General features: G+C 39.5%; 2 protein-coding genes across 2 annotated transcripts; one reads left to right on the top strand and one right to left on the bottom strand.

Annotated features, from left to right (window-relative positions):
• Nucleotides 1-305: 305 nt before the first annotated feature.
• Nucleotides 306-10159, top strand: hspd1 (heat shock 60 protein 1). The gene is made up of 11 exons (XM_074657623.1): nucleotides 306-452; nucleotides 3082-3257; nucleotides 3349-3684; nucleotides 4452-4547; nucleotides 4654-4747; nucleotides 4835-5003; nucleotides 5195-5294; nucleotides 6217-6462; nucleotides 6551-6725; nucleotides 7552-7730; nucleotides 8870-10159. The coding sequence occupies exons 2-11, from the start codon at nucleotides 3084-3086 to the stop codon at nucleotides 9038-9040; spliced, it is 1740 nt and encodes a 579-aa protein (XP_074513724.1). The 5' UTR covers nucleotides 306-452; nucleotides 3082-3083; the 3' UTR covers nucleotides 9041-10159.
• coq10b (coenzyme Q10B) lies at nucleotides 9531-22446 on the bottom strand. The gene is made up of 5 exons (XM_074657634.1): nucleotides 22280-22446; nucleotides 19760-19915; nucleotides 16226-16418; nucleotides 15869-15970; nucleotides 9531-15701 (listed from the first exon to the last, which is right to left on the bottom strand). Exons 1-5 carry the CDS (start codon nucleotides 22375-22377, stop codon nucleotides 15534-15536), a joined length of 717 nt encoding a protein of 238 aa, XP_074513735.1. The 5' UTR covers nucleotides 22378-22446; the 3' UTR covers nucleotides 9531-15533.

Raw genomic sequence — 22446 nt, 5'->3', positions numbered from 1 at the left:
ACTGTTAAAAGGGAATATAGTGCAGAAGAGACTGTTAAAAGTGAATATAGTGCAGAAGAGACTGTTAAAAGGGAATATAGTGCAGGGTAACTCCAGTAGCTTAGTCTATGAAAGTGCACTGTATGCATTATTATCTATGATGTATGATTTTCATTTTATTTAACTTTATAAAAAAAAAACGTGCTTATTATAGCATGCAATTTATGTTTGTAAAGAACTAATATAGACACTTCTAGAAGGTTCTGCTTAAATAAACAGTGAGCTTGTCGTTATTCATGTTCCTGGGCGGAGCCGGTATATGACTCGGATGTGATCGACCACGTGGTTCAGAGTCCCATCCTGAAGGATCTCAGTAGCAGCACACGGCTCGTCCTCTTTACCTCCTCTCTCGTTGCAACAATCCGTCTCTCAGACGTCCACCTCGTAGCAGCTACCAGCCTTTTACCTCACAAGTAAGTACTGACATTTTCATAAAGTCTCTGTAAAGATAATGTGACTGATATTTACCATCTAGCTGTATATACTTAACGATAAAATGATGGTTTTTCATTGTAGATTTTGCACCAGCTAAGAGGTAACTACTCCTAGCTGACATATTTTTACCCTTATCTGCAAGGACACACATGCTGAAATGCTACGTCAGTTTTTATATCACTATCTCTGTAAGATACACATTTAATCTTATATATATTTGATTTAAATGAGTCAGCAATGTCTCATGTCTGACATGATGAAACCTCATTGCAGTGCATGCTGTGCACAACTTTATTGACAATACAGGAAGTGTCCCCTAATTAACAATAATTGTATTATATGTGTGTATATATTATTATCAGTCAGTTGACACATATGTTATTGTTGCTGAATGATAATGGCCACTCATTGTCAAGGCAGAGTAGGATGATGATGGTGGTGAGGTAGTTCCTGCACATGCTTTATAATTTGACCTTGTGACGCACGAGCAGAGGAGAACACGTGGGTTGGAGGGGGAACCAGGAAGTGTTTTTTGGGGGATTTCATAATCATTATACATACTAACCAGATTATTTATTATATAGAAGTATAAATTGAAAAATGTTTGCCAAGTAGAGGCTGATTTGATGGCTAGACATGATTTGCATATTGAAGCCAGTGGTGGAAAGTACATTTACTACATTGAGGTACTTTTTCTGCAACTTTATACTTATACAAATATTAATTTGCACATATAAGAAAAGATAACAAATAGTCAATATGATTAAGATAAATATGTAAGTAATGAATTGGTATTGTGATTAAGTAATGAATTAATATTCTGGGTTGATAACAAATTGATATTTTGATAAGGATAATTATATCATTAATTAATTTATATTTTGATAAGGATAATTATATCATTAATTAATTTATATTTGATAAGGATAATTATATCAGTAATTAATTTATATTTCTGTATGACACAGATTAAAGGTAATAATTATAGTTAGAATCATTATTAATAATTATAGTTAGACAAATTTAGGTAAATTTAATTAGAGTATATGTATGGCTCAATAAGGAAGCTGGTTAATAATTGATTTATGGAGAAGGGGTGGGATTAAATAAATGTATACTTCTCACTCCTTTTCAAATATGTAAATCAAGGCTTCAAGTGTTGACAATTTATTTTTCTTATGCTTTTCATTGTATGTAAATACTACTTTCAGACATGTACAGCAGTGAAATGCAACATACACATTAATGCAGCTGTAATATTAATCCAGAAACATCTTATATGTAATAGTAATACATTGTCAGGGAACATTTTACTGCTCAATGAGTACTACTTAAAGTAAATATTGCTGATAATACTTACATATTTTTACTTAAGTGAGCTTTTGATGCAGGGCTTTTACTTGTAACATAGTCTTTTTTCACAGTGTGGTATCAGTCTTTTTATTTAAGTAAAGGATCTGAATACTTCTTCCACCACTCCAGCGTTGACTGTTTTTCCTGAGGGGCTTAGGGCACAGTCAGTTTCTTTTTAATATTGACACAATGTGTTTTCTAGTCAACAGAACAGTTTGTATAATCATTCAACCCTTTCAGATATTGATCAAGCACAAATGCCAATCATTATCATTCTTTCCAGCATCTCAAATGTTATAATGTGCTGTTTTAGATTAGTGTTAATTTAATATATTTTAATTTGGACTATTAGTTAAGACAAATGATTAATATGAAGATGGCCCCAATATTGGGTAATTGTGACGGTCATTTCCCCTTTTCCCTGTTTTCTGACATCTAATTTACTAAACAATCCAATTTAATAATTGAGAAAATAACTGACAGACTAACTGTTAATAAAAAATAGTTGCAACCCTAATCAGATTGGTCTGTAGTTAGATATATGTTCTGATTAAAAACAATACATTAGCAGCATTTAAAATGAACTAACTCATAACAAACATTTGCTGTGACATTTTTAATTTGGATATAAGTGCACCTTTTTGTAGATGGTGACTTGGAGAGCTTTAAAAATGGTTCACTCGTTCATTCATTCATTCAGTGGAGGCCTGTCGTACCACTAGGGGCTCAGTTAACCTTTGTAACACATCAACTGTCCTCCTGTGACCGGTGGGGGGGTTTGGAGAATAATTATTCAGGCAGTGGTAGAAGTACTCCAGAGATACTCTTATCAGTCATGCATTTAAAATTGTACTTTACGTATTGCTGAATTTCCCCCTGGGAATCAGTAAGGTATTATTGATTTACTATTATTTGTTTATTTTATTGTGTATTTTTAATCTAGAAAGTAACTAAAGTTATCAAATAAATGTAGTGGAATAAAAAGTACAATATTTGCCTCTGAAATGTAGTGGAGTAGAAATATATGAAATGGAAATAACCAAGCAAAGTACAAGTCCCTCAAAATTGTACTTAAGTATAGTACCTGAGTAAATGTACTTAGTTTAGCTCATCTCGTTTTGAACACATCTGTTTTCAATGCATATACGATTCTTGCACAATAACTGTTCAGATTTAATTGGACACCATTGGTTCATCACAGTGATCATTCGTCTCAGATATGTTGTGTAACTGTGTGTCTTTTTCTTCCCGTAGAGATGTACCGTTTACCAACCGTCATGAAGCAGGTGAGGCCCGTGTGCCGGGCGCTGGCTCCTCACCTCACACGAGCCTACGCCAAGGAAGTGAAGTTTGGAGCTGATGCTCGCGCCCTCATGCTTAAGGGAGTGGACCTGCTGGCTGACGCTGTGGCCGTCACCATGGGCCCAAAGGTAATATTTGATATTAAGTATATTGAATCTAGCTGGGTTATTACTTCTTTTAGAGACCCCTTTAACTCACTACTTCCTGTTTCTACTCCAGGGTCGCAATGTCATCATCGAGCAGAGCTGGGGCAGCCCCAAGGTCACCAAGGACGGTGTGACGGTGGCCAAGAGCATCGACCTGAAGGACAAGTACCAGAACATCGGTGCCAAGCTGGTGCAGGACGTGGCCAACAACACCAACGAGGAGGCCGGCGACGGCACCACCAGCGCCACAGTGCTGGCTCGCGCCATCGCCAAGGAGGGCTTCGACACCATCAGCAAAGGCGCCAACCCCGTGGAGATCCGCCGCGGAGTCATGATGGCCGTAGAAGCCGTCATCAATGAGCTGAAAAATCTCTCCAAGCCGGTCACGACCCCCGAGGAGATCGCACAGGTAAACAATATGATTAGTAGTAAAAGAAATAGAAATGATGAGTCACTACGCAGTGGTGGGATGTAATAAAGTACATTGCAACATACCCAATAATCCAGCAGTAATATAAATCCAAAATCATCATATTTAACAGTAAAACACTGACGGGGAACATTTTACTTTTGATGCTTAAATTATCCTGATAATACTTAAATATTTTTACTTAAGTAAGGTTTTGAATGCAGGACTTATACTTGTAGTGGAGTATTTTCACCTTGTGGTATTAGTACTTTTACTTGAAGTTACTACAAGGAACTTTAATTCTGTGTTGATTTTGGCGGTCCACGTGGATAAAAGCAGTGGTGTTTCCGCGCTCCAGAGTCCCTTTAGAAAACCCCTCATTTTACTGCAGCAGGGTGTGACAGTCTGCCCCCGTTCAGTCCTGGTTCTGGTTCTCCCGCGCCTCCCTTCCCTCCAGCGGGCCCAGCAATACGGCCTGGACCTCAGGCATAATTTCCTCTTATTTGTGCAGAATCCGACCCGGCAGCACCGATGACGAGTATTAAGAATAACTATATAGAAATAGCCAATCTTCTCGCTGACGGTTTCGTTTACTTATGTAGTTCTTATAGAAGCGTCACAATTAAATGGAGACTGTTTCACAACCAGTAAAAGTTCCTCACAGTAACTTTTAAAGTAAAGGATCTAAGTACTTCTTCCACCACTGTTGCTACTTAACTCCTTGAATTCATATTGAAATGCTTTAATAATGTCTTTTGTCTTTTAAGGTTGCCACAATCTCAGCCAACGGCGATGTGGAGATTGGTACCATCATTTCCAACGCCATGAAGAAAGTTGGCCGCAAGGGAGTCATCACTGTCAAGGTTAGTATCACAACTGTGTATATAAAGACGTATTTACTGCTCTAATGATTGCTTAATTAGTCTGGAGGGGATAAAACTGGTTAGTAATACAAGCTTTACATCTCAGGATGGGAAGACTCTGCACGATGAGCTGGAGATCATTGAGGGTATGAAGTTTGACCGCGGTTACATCTCCCCCTACTTCATCAACACTGCTAAAGGTAAAGGTGCTCATTCATCTGTCTACTGACCACTTCCTGTTGCCTATAAAGAAACAAAATGCTCAAATCTATCGTCTCTGTTTGCAGGTCAGAAGTGTGAGTTCCAGGACGCCTACCTGCTGCTGAGCGAGAAGAAGATCTCAACTGTCCAGATGATCGTGCCAGCCCTGGAGATCGCCAACCAGCAGCGCAAACCGCTGGTTATTATTGCTGAGGACGTGGACGGAGAGGCCCTCAGCACCTTGGTGCTCAACAGGTACATAGAAGAGCTTTTATAAGAACAAGTTTGATTTCAAACCAAGCCTGTATGTACTATTATTTATTTTCTTTTAGTCAAATGTTTCTTGATTGTTTATTATTCATGTTTTTGTCTGTACTTTGTTAAAATTTAAATTATTGGGGGGGAAAAAGGAACTAAAAGTAGTGAATATTCATCTCCACTTGCAGGCTGAAGGTCGGTCTTCAGGTGGTGGCTGTTAAAGCTCCAGGATTCGGAGACAACAGGAAGAATCAGCTGAGGGACATGGCCATCGCCACCGGGGGCACCGTAAGTCCACTTTTCACTCAAGTAACTGAAACTATCTGTGCTATATTACAGTGGTGGAAATTAACTAAGTACTTTTACTTTACTTCAGTATTTCCAGTTTATTATGCTACTTTATACTTAAATATTGTACTTTTTACTTTATTTGATAACTTAAGTTTGCTGATTCAGATTAATAATACAAAATATAACCAACAAATATATTATGGTGTAAAATTACAGAATAGAATTAAACTTTATTGATCGCCGGAGTAAATTCACAAGCTACCCAGCAGATAGTCTATAAAGTATTTTAAATGAGCTCCACCTTTACCAGCTTCAACATTAAAGTGATGAACATATAAATGCTTATAATCCAATAATATATGTTATTCTGAAATGAGCCGTTCTGCATAATGAGTACTTTTACTTTATATTATATTTTCATGCTAATAATACTTTCGTGCTTTTACTTAAGTAAGATTTGGAATGCAGGACTTTTACTTTTTTGTTTTTTATTATTTTGTTTTTCAAATATTTTTTATTGAGCCAAGGATTAAAACTATATATCCATTTACATGTAAGATTTGCAGAACCATATTCCTGTGCATTCATAAATATGAAACGGATAATATAAAAGATACAGGATTGCATTTTGAGTACACTATCAAAAATAAGTAAACCAAAGGACTAAACCAAATTAAATCTAATTCTAGGAATAGGAACGCCTCACAAATCTTCCTTATCTACATAACCCTCTGACTTTTATTTGTAACAGAGTATTTCTATACTGAGGTATTACTACTTTTACTTAAGTAAAAAGATCAGAGTACTTTTTCCGCCACTGCTAAATTATATGAACTTCTCAAGTTAAATTTGGAGGTTGATCTCCGTGTGTGACTTGATGTTTAGACATATGCTTTAATGTGTATATATGTTTCTCCAGGTGTTTGGAGACGACGCTGTGGGTCTCGCTCTTGAAGACATCCAGGCTCACGACTTCGGCAAGGTCGGCGAGGTGCAGATTACCAAAGACGACACCTTGCTGCTGAAGGGAGGCGGCAACCCGGCTGAACTGGAGAAGCGTGCGGCGGAGATCATCGAGATGCTGGAGAACACCACCAGCGACTACGAGAAGGAGAAGCTCAACGAGAGGCTGGCCAAGCTGTCTGACGGAGTGGCGGTACTCAAGGTACGCATCAATCTGAACAATACAGACAACATCAACTGCTTCACATTGTAGTTCTGCGCTAAGTTATGATGCATGCTCTCCATTTCAGATCGGAGGAACAAGCGACGTGGAGGTGAATGAGAAGAAAGACCGTGTGACGGACGCTCTGAACGCCACCCGGGCCGCTGTGGAGGAGGGTATCGTACAAGGTGGAGGCTGCGCCCTGCTGCGCTGCATCCCATGTCTTGATTCCATCAAAACCGCCAATGCTGACCAGAAGATCGGTTAGTAAAGAACATACAAAGGCTCAACTGTACTCAAACTATATTATATAGTACTAATATTTCTTTCAATATGGAATAATAAAAACACTTAACTACTAGCTTACTAGGTAGTGGTAGCAGTATTTCTTCTACTGTTGCACACTCATGAACGTAACATAGCGTTTTCTCTGGAAAAAGTAAAGTTTTGTTGTAATGAACTAGGGCTGCAGTTGTTAATGATTTTAGCAATCGAGTATTTATTCCATTGATTAAGCGAGTAATTGAATAAGAAATACTTGTGCTTTATTATTAAAGAGCAATAGTAAATATACAAAAGAGAAAATAAGACGGGTCTCTTAAAATTGTTTTTCTTTTTAGAAAAATCTAAATTTTATCGCTTAAATTGCATACAGTTCTTTCATCTGTCAAAACTAAACCCATTTAAATGTCACATAAACGAAGCATCGATGATTTTTAGTAATCAAATTACAATCGTTTCAGCCTTATAATGAATACTATAGAAAGGGGCCAATATCAATTGATAGTGTGATAAAGTGACAGTACGTGTAATTTAGAGAAGTGGATTTAGTGTAAAGTTCATCTTTTAAAGTTTTATTTAATAGCATATCAGTAATGTATTCTTCTGTATAGTGGTGAAAACTCCATACGCAGCACATTTACTACCTGACAAATTGAAAGGGTTTTATTTGCATGACCACATTCGTGGGTTGACCGTACCAGTAAGGTTGAATATGCAGCCTTTAGTCCAACAGTTCTGTGTAGAACGTAACAGATTTACAGCTCATTATCATTTTCATGAATCTTAACTTCCTTTTGTTCCAAACAGGCGTGGAGATCATCAGACGGGCGCTCCGTATCCCCGCCATGACCATCGCTAAGAACGCCGGTGTGGAGGGTTCGCTAGTGGTGGAGAAGATCCTGCAGGGGCCGGCTGAGTTCGGCTACGACGCCATGCAGGGAGAGTACGTCAACATGTTTGAGAAGGGCATCATCGACCCCACCAAGGTACAGAGCTCCGTCACTGTGGACACTAATGTCCCCTTACTTACATTATTACATTACATTATACACTTATTCTTCATTCGTGCCTTGATTGGAGATCTAAACCGGGTCAATACTGCCACCTAGTGGTTAAGAGGCTCAAAGGAATGAGGGTGTTGCATGTTATGAAGCCCTCTTTGGAACATTTATGATTTTATTCATGATATTTGGATCTATAAATGAAATTAGACGAGTGGTTGTGACATGAAATTTATGATTTTTCCTTTAATATTAATTGTTCAATTACCCATTGAAATTAGCGGTGCAATCTAAGTACAAAGTTATCATATCTAGAGTTAAAACTATTAGGCGATGGTCGACCTTTGATAAATTACTTATTTTTTCAGTCATGTATCAAGAAAAAACACCAAATATTTTCTGGTTCCAGCTTCCAGCATGTTACTTCTCTGTTTTATATCATTTTAAACTGAATATCTTTGGGTTTTGGACTGTTGGTCGGATAAAACAAGACTATTTGAAGGCCCTTTTTTCAGTAGTTTTTTAACTTAAGGTGGCAATCTGTAAAATTTCAGGCCTGGTTGATTTGGAGACGCCCTGCTTACTGGTGGTGACAGCAAATGCAACAAGCTATTGTCATTTTCATAAAGAAGTCAGGAAATAATTGTCCTTTTTCCATCATTCAATCATTTTTTATTATTTTTTTTTATGCTGCACACGGCAGTCTGCGAACAACAAAAGTGAAAGTAGTTGGTTACCTCGCTGTGCAGACTGTCGCCTGCAGCTCTTCATCTATCAGCTCACCGTGGCCGCTACGTCTTGATCCATTAACTCGTACTTAATACAGCATTTTTGTGGGAATTTTGCCACAGACACCCAGTTTGTAATGCTTGAAATATATTAATATTGCAATACTTTCATCAGCGGGCCATTGGCTGTGTTACCTCCTTCAGCGATAGTGACTCAACAGACATTTATTTAAATGAACGTTTTTTAGATTATTACTTTTATTTGCTGTAATAAAACAGATTAATCAATTAGGGAAATGATAATTAGCTGCAGCCTTAATTATGAGCAAACTTAACTGCAGCGTTGCTAAATGTGCAGTGAAATGCTGTAACATCTCTCATCTCCTCTCTCTACAGGTGGTGAGGACGGCGCTGCTCGACGCCGCAGGAGTCGCCTCACTGCTCTCCACCGCCGAGGCTGTCGTCGTCGAGATCCCCAAGGAGGAGAAGGAGATGCCAGGAGGCGGCATGGGTGGCATGGGAGGAATGGGCGGCATGGGAGGTATGGGAGGTGGCATGGGTTTCTAAGCCAATCCTCCTGACTTGCTGTATAGACTAATATAGGCAGAGTGGTGCTGGTGGTGGGGGTCAGCTGAGGAGAAATCCTCCAAGAACCCACCTCCACCTAACTTTGCCCAAACTGACTGGCCATGAAGAGTATGTTGGAGCTGCAAATGTTTAACACCCACCTCCCTCCACCCTCCACTACGTCACACAACCCTCTTCGTCCGGGGTTTTTCTGGAGGAGTCGGCCTCGCCTGACCCAAAACAAACTGAGGATGAGAGCCCATCAAGCCCAGTTACTACACCTCTACTCTACTCTAACGGCTACAACACTCAACAGAAAGAATATTATCATGCAGATTTACGCAGATTAAATGTCTGTAAAGTGATTCATTAAAGTGGTTTAAAAACATAGTAAACATATTGTTGATGCTCTGCAAAGAGAGCACGAGAAAAGATGCATAGCCATGATTGTGTCGGTGTCCTTTTTATGTTTGTCATAGTATTTTGTTAATTCTTTTTTTATATATATACGTTTTGTTTCCCCCCCGGCTAATATGTGAGTTAAAATCTGTCATTTGATTTAATTAAAACCAGTTTTTCTTACAGAGCTTTGAGCATTTTGTCTCTGACATTAATTGTACGTCCTCCTTGTACGTGACACAGTTGGGTGCCTAAATTACAGAGTTTGAGTTTCACCAGGGGCCTGTTTAAAAGATGTTTACTGGGATGTCTGTGGGAGTCGTTTTCATGCATGCAGCATTGTGAGTATTTTCAGAGCATCGGCCTGTATGTCAGATCATCTGATTATTGATATCATAATAATAAAAGGCTGATTGATTGTGAGAGGTGGGGCTCAAGTTACAAAGCAGTTTGGACCATTCAAGGTCTCGGCTACAAAGTCTAAATGTGAAAACCTGTCGTGTCCGTGTGCTGTTAAAACATCGGCCTTCATTTCCCCCCTCATACGCTCTGCTTTAACTACAGAAAACTACAGTATGAAGACATTTTACTTTACTACAAAACACATTATTCCTTTGCAAAATGGCAAATATCGGTGATCATTCGACTTCTGTTTTTCACAATGTAGACGATGATTAATGGTGATTTTCTTTTTTTATTTAATAAATTTAATTGTTCAGATGTGTTGGTTACTGAAGTTCTTTTTTAAATAATATTGTACTTTATTATATTATACTATAATACTTTTTTACTTTTACTTAAGTAAGATTTTGAATGCAGGACTTTTCCTTGTAACTGAGTATTTTTGAATTATGGTATTGCTACTTCAAAATCTGAGTTCTTCCTCCACTGATTATATGTTCAAATTTAAATTTTTCTGAGCAATATGAGGACTTCATATCTAAACTCTGAGGTTCAAAATTCATCCTAAGTTTAAAAACAGTAGTCGAGGAAAAATAGTAACACCATGAGGTGTATTTAGTAGCCGTTCTGGAGCTTTCAATATAAGATCGTCAGTAGATGGAGTTTTCAAATTCAAATTTTCGTTTTTTTCTGAGCACTCTTAATGGATATCTTGTTAATTTTGGCTTGAAAAGCTGAAACTGAAACAGCAGTTAAGAAAACAATCTCAGCAGAGCTTCTGATGATGATCACATGATCTTGATCAGCAGATGAAACCGACTAACAAACTGCTGATGAAGAGATCATGTTGGTCTTTAAAGTGCACTGAAACAAAAAAAAAGGAATTTGAACTTCTGCAATCTGCCAAAGAGGCTCATGTGATATGATCAAAAGGTCCAGAACAACTGCTCAATGACCCTCATGCTGTCTCAATTATTCATTAAGTGTAATGAAGGTCATATGTTCAGCTACACCTGACCTGGTTCATTCATGGTTTACTGTAAATCTAAAACAAAAAATGTAATAACGTCTGGAAATCTGTTAAAAATCCCTAATTCTTATACTGTATGTATGTATGTAGATATAAACGGCTCATTCTAAGGTAATGAAAACACGATTCTTATGAGATGATTATACACTAAAAACATACACTTATTAATATTATATTACATATCTGCCGATAGATCCCTCTAATTGTTACATCCGATCTGAATACTTCTTCCAACACTGCTGATTTTCTGTTCGTAACATGTCATTTAATAAGTATTCAGTGATCTCAATGATTTCCTTGAACTAAGTTTGACATTTGACTTTGCTTCAACGATGCAGGTCAAAGGTCAAATTAAGCTTTGCCCTTTGGCAGCAGCAGCAGGGACATTTCTACACCTTATGACTGACAGTTCAGACGCTTCATACCCGTCTATTCTTACCGCTCACATGATGACCCTATTTCTGTCCCGTCCACTTGGTTCATGAACCCACTTCTGTAACAGTGTTAAAAAAAAGCAAAATAAACATTATTTAGCTGGAAAAATAGTTTATAAATCATGCAGTCGGTACATCTTACTGAAGTCATTCAACACAAACATTTACACCAGGGGGTCTCCAACTTATCGGAGGCCAGGGACCCTTTACAGAGGAGAAAATGTTCGTTATCGTAACACACAGATTAAGCATAATATGTTTACTACCATTATGCTCTTAGATGCCGTTGGAACTAATTGTATTATTAAACGTTTCAACCTAAATATCAGACCTGTTTCATGATAAAACACTGGAAACAAATTTCTATTTAAATCATGTTAATACCACTTATATACTTTTAAACAGAGGGTCATTTTATTCAAATTGCATTAAGCCTCAATTTAACAGCATTTATAGTTTTCAAGTAATTGATTTTAAAGCTTTCTGAAACAGTAGAAAGACTGGCATAGTCCCAATAAAACCAAACATTTACACTCACCAGTCAACTTCAACTTAAAATTAATGAACTTATTGTTGTGTGTCAGAGTTTCTATTGGCCCACAGCTAACGTGGGTGGGAGTAATGGACACAATATGTTTGTTTTATTGGTGTAAATGGTCCCAAATCTGTAGATACACTTTTCCCTTTCCCCATTCCCATGAAACACACACACCCTCTTTAAAAGCAGTGAATAAGCCTTTCTCACATGATCTTCAAACCAATATTTACACTTAACCTAAGTAATAAATATGATAAAATGAGTATAATGTTTTAAAATAAAAGATAAATATGCGGTGAGCGGTGTGGGTCCGACAGTTTCAGGACGGCACTGAAATCCTGACTGACAGGTCAAGGTATGCGACCTGACCTCTGCCTGACCAGCCAGTTTGGGCCCTTTGTATCGCCAGTGGTTATACAGTAGGGCTGTGTATCGGTACTTAAAATAAACCAGTTCCAAGTAATATCAAAACTTCCAGTCAAATGATACCGTTGTTCAATCCATTCTGTACCCACATCTAGAAAAAAATTACTATTTGTATGGTTTTGTTCTCAGCCAATCACTGCATCGCAGCAGCTACAGCTAGGGATACACGATACATATCGGGCCCGATAAATTATCGTCTGATAACGGGAAATGTATATTATTATGTATTATTCCGATAATTTAATTATAGCTGATAAATTATTGGCTGATAATATTATGAAGCCAAATTGCTTTCATTGACTTAACAAGCGCAGCATCCACACGCTCCGATAGAGTGCGTATGCACCTTTTAAATCTGCAATCCGCCAATAAACACAAAGAGAAAGAAGAAGAAGAACAAGCGCAGCACGTTGACTGGAGAGTCAAACATGTCGCCGGTGTGGATGTTTTTCAAATTCAGAGAAAGACAACATGATTGCAATTTGCAATACAAGTTTTTTAATGTACTGTATTAGAAAAAATAAAGAATCTGTACTGTGGTGAAGTTGAACGCTGTGTATTTCACAGTTAAGTGGCAGTTTGCCACCAAAACATTAGAAAAGTATGACTACCACACGCCACAGGAGTTTGATAAAAATAAATGTGGTGGTGGTGTCATTTTGCACAACTGAACACTTCCGTTCACATGATGGCTATCAAATCAAGTAGAAAAAAAAGGTATCAAATTAACTACTCTACGACTACCACTATTACTATTACTACTACTATTACTACTAACTATTGGTATCTGTATCACTTATCACAGGGTATTGGTATAAACAATACCCAGCCCCAGTATACAAGCTTGCTTAGCATTTAAAAGTAACACCTATATACTGCTGATATTGCACTTTGCTGTGTAGTTTAGCTTAATCTCTTATATCCAGCATCACTCCCTTAATAATGACGAGAGCATAGTATATGTAACGAGAAGAAAAACACCGTCCCCTACTAAAGCAAAATAATAGTTCAGCACCCGTTGAAAGGTGTGCGTTGCTGATAGTTTACAGTACATTTAGTACATCTATCTGCAGCGGTTTGTACACAATCTAACCTGCCTTTGCCCTTTACTCTTAGAATATATAGTCTGATAATATACAGTTATGTGGTGACACGATGGAGGTGGAAGTTTAATATGTAACTGTTCATTAGCCACATGGCATTTACTTCCTTTTGCTTTATGGAGTTTTGTAACACGAGTTTAAACATTAATTTCTTTGGTTGCTTTGTGCCCTTGACGCTCAAGTCATCACAGGTACTTCTGCTTATATCATCGCCTCATCTGGAGCTAACAAAAGAATAGTCGCCCTCGCTTTGACCTCTGTAACATGATCCATAAGTAACGACCCATCTCTACTTTCTACATCTTTCAGAAACTGTGCTCATTTCCATTCGGCCTCCAGAACCACGAAGGTAATGTGAGGAAATGTGTCATCGTAATAAACAAGCTACGCTCATTATCAGCACGCTGCACTGCTCTAACCAGAGTAGGGAAGAATGGCTGTGGTCTCTTTGGACACAACTGTGGTTTCACAGCTCTGTTGTGAGCCGTGGATTCAATGCCCAACTCTTCCAGAGCGGCAACGATTGGTCGATTAATCAATTAGTCGATGGACAGAAAATCAATCTGCAATTCGGTTATATAATCGATAACTCGTTTCAGGTATTCTTTGGTTCGAGCTTGTCAAATGTGATGATTTGCTTCCTTGTTTCACTATTTTTTAACAATGCTTAAGATTTCAGTCCTGGTTGATTTAAAATTTCTACTTGCATGAAAACAATGAACTTGTTCACAGAGTTTAGCAGTTGTTGATACATGAACATAGAAATAGAATAGAACAAATTATATTTCTATGTACATGAGCTTTAAGTTTTCAGAATTGTGTGCAAAATTAGAATTGACAGATGAATCAGTGATGAAAATGACTGTTAGTCGCAGCTCCAAACTCCTCTGCAAACGTTTCATTCACAGTCATCACACCTGAGTCAAGCTCTCGCTGAATATCGTCTAATCCTTCTTCACTGAGCTGACTCACTCAATCAGACGTGGGTCAGCTGTCAGAGGAAGCGTGTTTCCCTTTATCCTCGAGATTACGGTTGGACCTGTACATGCTGACCTGGGACGAGCAATTCACTGACACGTGAAGCTCCACCGACCAGATAGCTTCACTGCTGAAATCTAAATTATTTTCCAATCCTAAAATCTGCACAGAAACATACATTTCTTGCATCGCACTCTTGCACGGAGCTTGAAATAATAATTATAAAGAGAAAAGGAACATTTCACATAATCCAAACTGACTTTATCACCATGCTGCAACTAGGGCTGCACAATTAATCCATATTTAATCAAAATCGCGATATGGCCTACTGCAATTTTCAAATCACAGGATGAGGAGGAAATAGCAATATTGTTTTAAACCTGGCCGACGCATCAGATTCTACAGACTGAAGAAAACATCTTTGTTTGGTACAAATCCCCGCAAAAATCACACCATGATCATTTTAATGTTTTTAATGAAAATGAGAATAATTATGTCGACATTATCATACCCTGTAATATCGCAAATCATATCGCAGTTGCAATATCAGTCACAACATCGCAATTAGATATTTTTTCAAAATTGTGCAGCCCTAACTGCAACATCCAGTAACTTCACCTAACCCTCCACACAAATTAAAGAAATGCTCCCTTCTCTCCTACAACTTCAATCATTTGCATTGTTGTGTTTGTATCATCTACACGTCCTAGAATCTGTTTTTGGAAGACATGTGCTTGTAAAGTGTCTCCCTAAAGCAGCTTTTTGAATTCAAGTTTGTTTCAGAGGTCATAAAATGGTGGTTAGAGCAGTGTAGTTAGCTATAGAGCGTAGCTGATGTTTACAGACCAATGACGACCGACAGCACTGCTGGGCCGTGGACACACACTCAATTTAACCTGTGAACTCAAGTTTCACAACCAGGCACAGATTAAGTTGTGATAATGGAAATGAACTGAAATGGAAACTACATGTGTTTTTAGCACCAAGGTGAAAACGAGCTGGTGGAAACACATCATAAGTTATATATAAGTTATAAAAAAAATGAGATAGTTGGGAATAAACTTGGTCGTTGCTGTGAAAAAGGCACGGCAGTTTTCAGTTTTGAACAGGTAGCATCGTATTTTTCTCTCTGACGTTGTGTCTGGTTGTGTATCTGTGTTTGCGCGATGCTTTTTGTGCAGCGTTACGTGTGGTGAACCTCGTGGAACATGAGCTCGTGAGGGATGGCCGTCTCCTCGCCGTGTATCTTGGTGGCGCGATGCATGAACGCCGAGACCATCTGCTTCACCACCTCGTCGAAGAAGACGTGAGCTAGCTGGGAGTGGAGGAGCGAGCGGAACTCGAAGGAGATCTGAGGAGGGTAGAGGATTAAGTTAGCAGCTGGACTTCAATTTGAAACTGATCCAAAGAGAAATGCAACACTCGCAACTTCACACAAGCTCAGACATGTTGAACAACACATGATCACTCACAGAGGTTAAACTTGACTGCTACAGTTAGCATGTGACGTCTACTTACCTCAAAATCCACAGTGCAGGTACGAGGATATCCCGGGAGGCCGGGGCTGAAACGCCAAACCGTCTCCAAGTGGTTGAACAGTCTACCATCTGAACAGGCAGCCTGACAAGCAACATAATGTACACGTTAATTGCAATTAGTTTGCTGCAAAGAATGAAAGAATGAGAGAGTAACTTTATGAACTTTGAGTCTAATAATTGGTGTTGCTCTGATAAAACGTTGTCGGCAGCTGTACTGTTAATGTTTTCTTTGGGTCCTCTAATACGACTACTGACTCTGCTACATTTATTCTCTTTTTGTCTGCTGATTTGCAACAGTCTGCATTTAGCAAACATGGGCTGGGAAGCAGTGCCTTACCTTGACCAGGTGGGGGCGTACTGAGGTGATCAGAGAGGTGTAGTTCTCCATCACAGGTGGAAAGCCCACACCTAGCTTGGCCTTGCAGAATCCGGCTCTCCTGAACACCACATCAGACTTCTTACACCAGGGGACAAAGAGGCGGTAGTTTTCCACTCCGTTCACCACATCGTAAATCTCCAGCATGGAAAACCTGTAGAGTAAAAGGATGGAGAGAGAGAAAGAGCCATGAGCTTACAGTGTGTCTGCACGACAGGAAGGAAGCAGGTGAAGGTCAGCGACTGTGATATAACATTAAACACTAAACAAGGCTGGCACGGAACAAAACTCATGACCCAGATACGTCTGAAGTAGGTCGATGAGGAACAGAGAGAGAGAGGGGGAGACCGAGGCATAAAGAGTGCAAGAGAGGAGATTTAATTATAACAATGACATTAAGAAAATAAATGCATGATGTTGTGAATGAGACACAGATGGAGACGGTTTCCCACACCACTGTTGTATAACTGCATCACTCGAGCTGAAGGAAAATAGCTGCAGCCGCCTGCGTCTATTTATACAACCAGATTTAGAGATTACGACCTCTCTATGGCACACAGGAGGACATTTAGTGCGTCATACAGATACGTAGAGCCGCAGATAGGCCACTAAAACAATCATTCATATCTTAATTTGGGATTTTTAGGATGGCTGTGATTGGGAACACAACTTTCTTTTTAACCATATAGACTTAAATGTACTGAGGTTTAATTAGGGCTGTACCCCATTATTTGACTATTCGGTTATTCATTCGTTGGGTAGGTATTCGATTTTCAATTTTGGGATTTGGTTATTTATTGATTCTTTTTTTTAATCCTCTCGGAATTACAAACAAACAATACTGTAGAATAACAGAGTCCTTATGAACTAATGCCTTTAATTAAACCGAAAGACACGTGTTGCAGCTCTATGCTGTCCATCTCAGCTGAGAATGGAGAAATGTCCTGCTACGTCCTTCCTGAGTCATGTCATGGAAACGAGCCAAGCCAGAGCCCTCGTTGCCCTTGCTTATCTCTGAGCGCAACCCAGGTTGCATTACGCATGGGCTTGCAGCCGGGCACTGCCGGATATGCGTGAAGACAGCAGGCTTAAAACGCCGCCGTTTAGAGGGAGAGGACACCCTCTAGACACCTACACTCGCACACATAGGAGGGGTGAGGAGATGCTGAGCGCGGACAAATGCATGTGTGTCCACACAAGACGTAAAAACAGCCCATTACTCATTATGACACAATTTTGTTTGAAAAAACATGTGTGGGAAGCCTCTGAGTGAGTGACAGAGGAATTGTGAAGCCTGTTTTAATGACATGACTTCCTACTAACCGAGACTTTACAACGCTCCAGCGGTCCTGCACGCTCAGCATGTTTAGACGCTGTTTATTGCTTTCAAAGCTCCGGAGCCCAAAAATGGTATTCGGGACAGCCCTAGGTTAAATACTGTACATACATAAATAAATCACACTTCTCATATATCTGTGGTGCCTGCTATTAACTGTTCACTTTTTGGCATTGTGTATATTTTGGATTTGCACCTTATTGATAATTGTTATTGTTTATATTTTGTTTTCATTTGCTCTCTTTCCTACTTTGTACTGCAATTGCTGCACAACAATTCAATAGATTAATCAACAATGACAATAACCGTTTGTTGCAGCTCTAACTCTAACTTTTTACTATTAATGTAACAAAGACATTTTGAGCTCAAGTTAAACTTTAAAAAATAGGGCTGCCCCGTCCTAGTCCTTTAGTCGACTAATCTGTCGTTTTATACTTCATCGACTAAGATTTCTTTGGTGGATTAGTCATTTTTTAAACTCTTTTCATGCTGATGACTTATTTCCAAGAAACGTATGAGCACATCTTTGGTAACCACAAGATTTAAATTGGTGCTTTTGTGCGATTCTTTGTGGAGAAACTCTGTTTCACAGATCTGTCGATTAAATCAATGAATCGACATTCATAGCTATTTCTGGAGATTTCAATCATGCTTCTCTCTCTGCAACGCTCCCAACTTTTCAGCAATTTGTCAACTGCCCCACCAGAGACAAGAAAACGCTGGACTTTCTATATGCAAATGTTGAAAATGCATACAGCTCCATTGCCCTCCCCCGCCTTCGCAGATCAGTTCACAATCTGGTGCTTCTCACCCCCGACTACACACCTATTGTTCAGGAGCAGCCTGTGACAACAAGGAATGTGAGGAGGTCGTCACAGGATGCGCATGAGACTCTGCAGGGGTGCTTTGAGGCCACGGACTGGGATGTACTCTGTGAGCCCCGTGGAGATGACTGACTGCATAGCAGAGTACATCAACTTCTGTGTTGATAGCATCATACCAACCAGGACCGTGCGATGCTTCCCTAATAATAAGCTCTGGATCACCAGTGACTTGAAAGTGCTACTGAACAGGAAGAAGATTGGGACAGAGATCTAGGAGTGTGCAGAAGGAGCTGAAGGTGAAACTGAGCAAAATAGGCATACGGGAAAAAGCTGTAGGACAACTCCCTTGGGCCTTAACAGGTTGAGTATAGGACACTCCGCTCTCTCCTCACCCTCCCCCGGCCACACTGACTCCACATCCTCCCTGCCCCCACAGCTGCATCTCCCTCACAACTCCTCAGTGATCACAAATAACCACTCACACTGTGTCTTTCCATACCCATTGTCCCCCACCATGGACATCATCTACACATCCCCCACGCGAACAAAAACTAATTAGCCTTCCTCCACCTCCCCCACCCTCCTGTGCGTCTCCAGCAGTCAGATACAGCAACAGCTGGAGCCAGGACAAAGCTGCAGGTCTGGATGGCATCAGCCCCGGGGTCCTGAAGACCTGCATGGACCAACTATATGAGATTCTACAGCTCCTTTTTAACCTTAGCCTGAGCCAGGAGAAGGGTCCAGTGCTGTGGAAGACATCCTGCCTTGTTCTGGTTAGAGTTGTTCCGATACCGATACCAGTATTGGAAAGGCATCCGATACCACACAAAATTCGGTATCGGCGAGTACGCCAGTCTATTCACCGATCTGATACCATAATTTGTTAACCCAGAAAAAAATCAACTTCTTTAATCGGAAATCTATTCTTTTTCGCCGCTCCAAAACCATAGCCTTCACTGTGTCGTCGCCCCGGATGTATCATGGCTGCCACTGGAAACTACTGTTTTAGAGCAGCGAAGAAGAACTGATTGCAGGTAGTTTGTCAAAAGACAAAAGCAATCAACAGTGTGGTGCCAGTGTAGAGTGTAAAAAATGTCAGCCACAGTGGAAAATCCAACAAGTAAAATGCTGATATGTAAATTTAATTGTTATTTATTCCTAGCCTCATTTATTTATGTTTTTTGAGAACAAACAGGGTTACAAAGGGTTGAATCTGAGCCGGGTCACACAACAAAGAAAGTAATCATATCACATCCAAACATGGTCAGTAGTAAACAGTTGTTAAATGATAATATCTATCTATAAACTTTCTACATCACATGAGCAGTGACTCACCCAATGATGCGTCTCTCCGAGTACTCCCTCCTCTTGGAGAAGGTTTCAGCCAGGTTGAAGAAGCTACGAGCAGGTAACGCAACGGCACGCCCTGGCATGGCTGCACCCAGAAGGGGAGGTACACGAGTCATCAGGATCCCACATGATGACAGGTATCTGATAAACAAAACAAACAATATTCACACAAACTGGGTCAAAAAACCCACGGTGGGGTCGTGGGGATATGAATCAATACTCTCATGAACCACAAAACAGGGCCAGAGCCAACACACTGACTTCTGTTTTGTCGTTTCTACAAATGTTATTGAACAATTTGTTTGAAAAGATAAAATATTAAACCTTTTTTGTAACACCAAAAACTCGAGAACATGTTCAATTTATCATGATCAACAAAAAGCCCGGTGCTCATTCGCCTCTAATACCTGCAAATCCAGAATACAAGCAACAAGCTGCAACATAAACCTTTAGTCCCGGGGAACAGGATACTTTACATGGAAAGCCTTCTTGCAACACTTGCCAAGTATTTGTCATTCAAATTAAAATGGGCCACAGATGCCTGTGAATCAAAATGGAACAAAGTCAAGGGCACCAACTTTAGCATTGGAGACCTATAACACAGTACAGTCAAACCATCTAGGCTCGCTCAATCCTGTTTAGTGACTTCTGGTCTACATTTTAAAGATATGTATTTAGCCCGGGGGGAGAAGTGACAGAATTAGGTTAGGAATCAACTATTTTACTAACTTTCTAGTACAATGAGTACTGCATTTAATATCCAACCAAGAACAATACAGTTTAATATTGAAGCCCAACAACCGTTGTGCTGAAATCAACTGTTTAGTTAATCGGTAGTGTTTAAATCGCCACAATTTTGAAAATACCTTGAAAATCTTATACCGTTACAACGTTATTCCACAGTGCTGCTTTACTGATTAGTAGGGATCAGAGGGATCATGACAAAAGCCCTGAGTCAGATCTTCTCTGACACCATGAATGGGAGGACTCCATTAATCCTGAATGGGTAAAAACTGGCTTGTAACCTCCACAGATGAACATATAAATCAACTCAGGGTCACCGTGACTGATCACCACTGAGGGGATATGTCAGGCGGTTTGTCCAACCGTTGTACCTGGCTGTCACCCACGGCACCTGTGCCACCCTGTTCCTAAATGTCCCTGGCATAGATCTGAGGGCATGTGTTTGCAGATTTAACCCGCCATTATGTCAGCCACAACTTAATGTGATGCGACAATATCAATGTCATCACCAGCGTAAACCCATGAAACCTATTCTGTGCTTCTCATGATGTGCTGCTTCGAATTCTTCTTACATTACTGGCTTACAGGTCACTTAAAGAGATCCCATTCACTACTTACTACCTGAAATGTGATACAGCTGTCACATGGCACTGACCTCAAACTGACGTGTGTATGGGTGCAGATATATGGAGAGTTGTGATTGAGAAATTTGGACTTCAGAGCTAAGAAGGAGGACAGTGTGCACATCAAACTCCAAAAAGGTGCAGATTTGGGACGAAAACGCTGTTTGCACTTCTGGGAGTTGAAGACTATCTCTCTTTTTTTCTGAGAAACACTTCCAAGCAATTTGCCACCTCAGACTAAATTAGATTTCAGGTTCGGTTGAGAGAGTAATTACTGTGGCCTTAGTCAGACGTCAGAAGAAACTCCACCCTGTGTAGGACTTTTAACCCCAGACAAAAATGTAGGCTATGTCCAGATGTATTGCGAAACACCACAGTTGCAGCAGCTGTTATATGTTTAAAAATCCTGACATATAGCTTTACCCCTCCTGTACAACGTTAAGAGGGTTAGTGGAATATACTACAGTACATTTGCTTGTACTTTACTCTACCCTAGTATTTCCATTTTCTGCTACTTCACACCATTTCAGAGGGAAACTGTTAAAAATGAATATAGTGCAGGGTAACTCCAGTAGCTTAGTCTATGGTATATATTTAGCAAAATTAGTGTATATTTTGGTATATATTTAGCAAATTAGTCTATGGTATATATTTAGCAATACAAAAAAAAAAAGATCATTCTGATGATAATACATCTGTACAACTTTTAATGCATGACATTTCCATGCAATAGAGTGTTTTATAGAGTAGTGCTACTATGTTTACTTACAGTACAGACTATAAAAGGCTCTATCTGAATACTGGAGTACTTTGTGAGGCTGTTGTCATGGTGATTACTATTGAATTTAGAAGAATGTGTACTTAAGTAACCTCCCAGTAGCTAGTTGGCTAATGTACTTAGCTGCATGTTTTAGCCTCGTTAGTTTCTTATAAATCAAACATGATTCATGAATAATTAAGTTTGTAAACGTTGCTAGCATAAACTGTAACATGATTAACGTATATCCACTCAACAAATCAACTTTATAACTGAATGTCTTTGGTGCTACTTTTAGTTTTGTTTTTGTATGAGGTGTGTCCTCTCCTTTCCTCTCACTTTCCTCTTTTAGATGAGATTTTAAAAGATGAAATACTTTACCTTACAGTGTTCCTAGTGTGTATTTCCCGGCTGGCTGCTGAAGGTAATTGTTTAATGCACTGAGCTACTGTTCTCAGGCTCCTACTACCTCTCGCCATCGTCCCTTTCTTTGACTAGTTTCTCCTTCTTCTCTGCAGGTTAACAGCTGGTTAACAGTAGTCCCGCCC

This window comes from Sebastes fasciatus, chromosome 14 (genome assembly GCF_043250625.1).
Source record: "Sebastes fasciatus isolate fSebFas1 chromosome 14, fSebFas1.pri, whole genome shotgun sequence".
NCBI lineage: Eukaryota > Metazoa > Chordata > Actinopteri > Perciformes > Sebastidae > Sebastes > Sebastes fasciatus.
Note: the sequence above shows the minus strand (reverse complement) of the source record. Positions and strands in the feature narration are given on the sequence as shown.

Excerpts from the sequence above, each read along its gene's own strand:
- hspd1 (XM_074657623.1), top strand. The coding sequence starts at position 3,084 with ATGTACCGTTTACCAACCGTCATGAAGCAGGTGAGGCCCGTGTGCCGG. Across the intron at positions 3,685-4,451 it reads CCCCCGAGGAGATCGCACAG|GTTGCCACAATCTCAGCCAA; the intron begins GTAAACAATATG and ends TTGTCTTTTAAG. Across the intron at positions 7,731-8,869 it reads GCATCATCGACCCCACCAAG|GTGGTGAGGACGGCGCTGCT; the intron begins GTACAGAGCTCC and ends CTCTCTCTACAG.
- coq10b (XM_074657634.1), bottom strand. The coding sequence starts at position 22,377 with ATGGCGAGAGGTAGTAGGAGCCTGAGAACAGTAGCTCAGTGCATTAAA. Across the intron at positions 16,419-19,759 it reads TCGGAGAGACGCATCATTGG|GTTTTCCATGCTGGAGATTT; the intron begins GTGAGTCACTGC and ends TTTACTCTACAG. Across the intron at positions 15,702-15,868 it reads CCTGCACTGTGGATTTTGAG|ATCTCCTTCGAGTTCCGCTC; the intron begins GTAAGTAGACGT and ends TACCCTCCTCAG.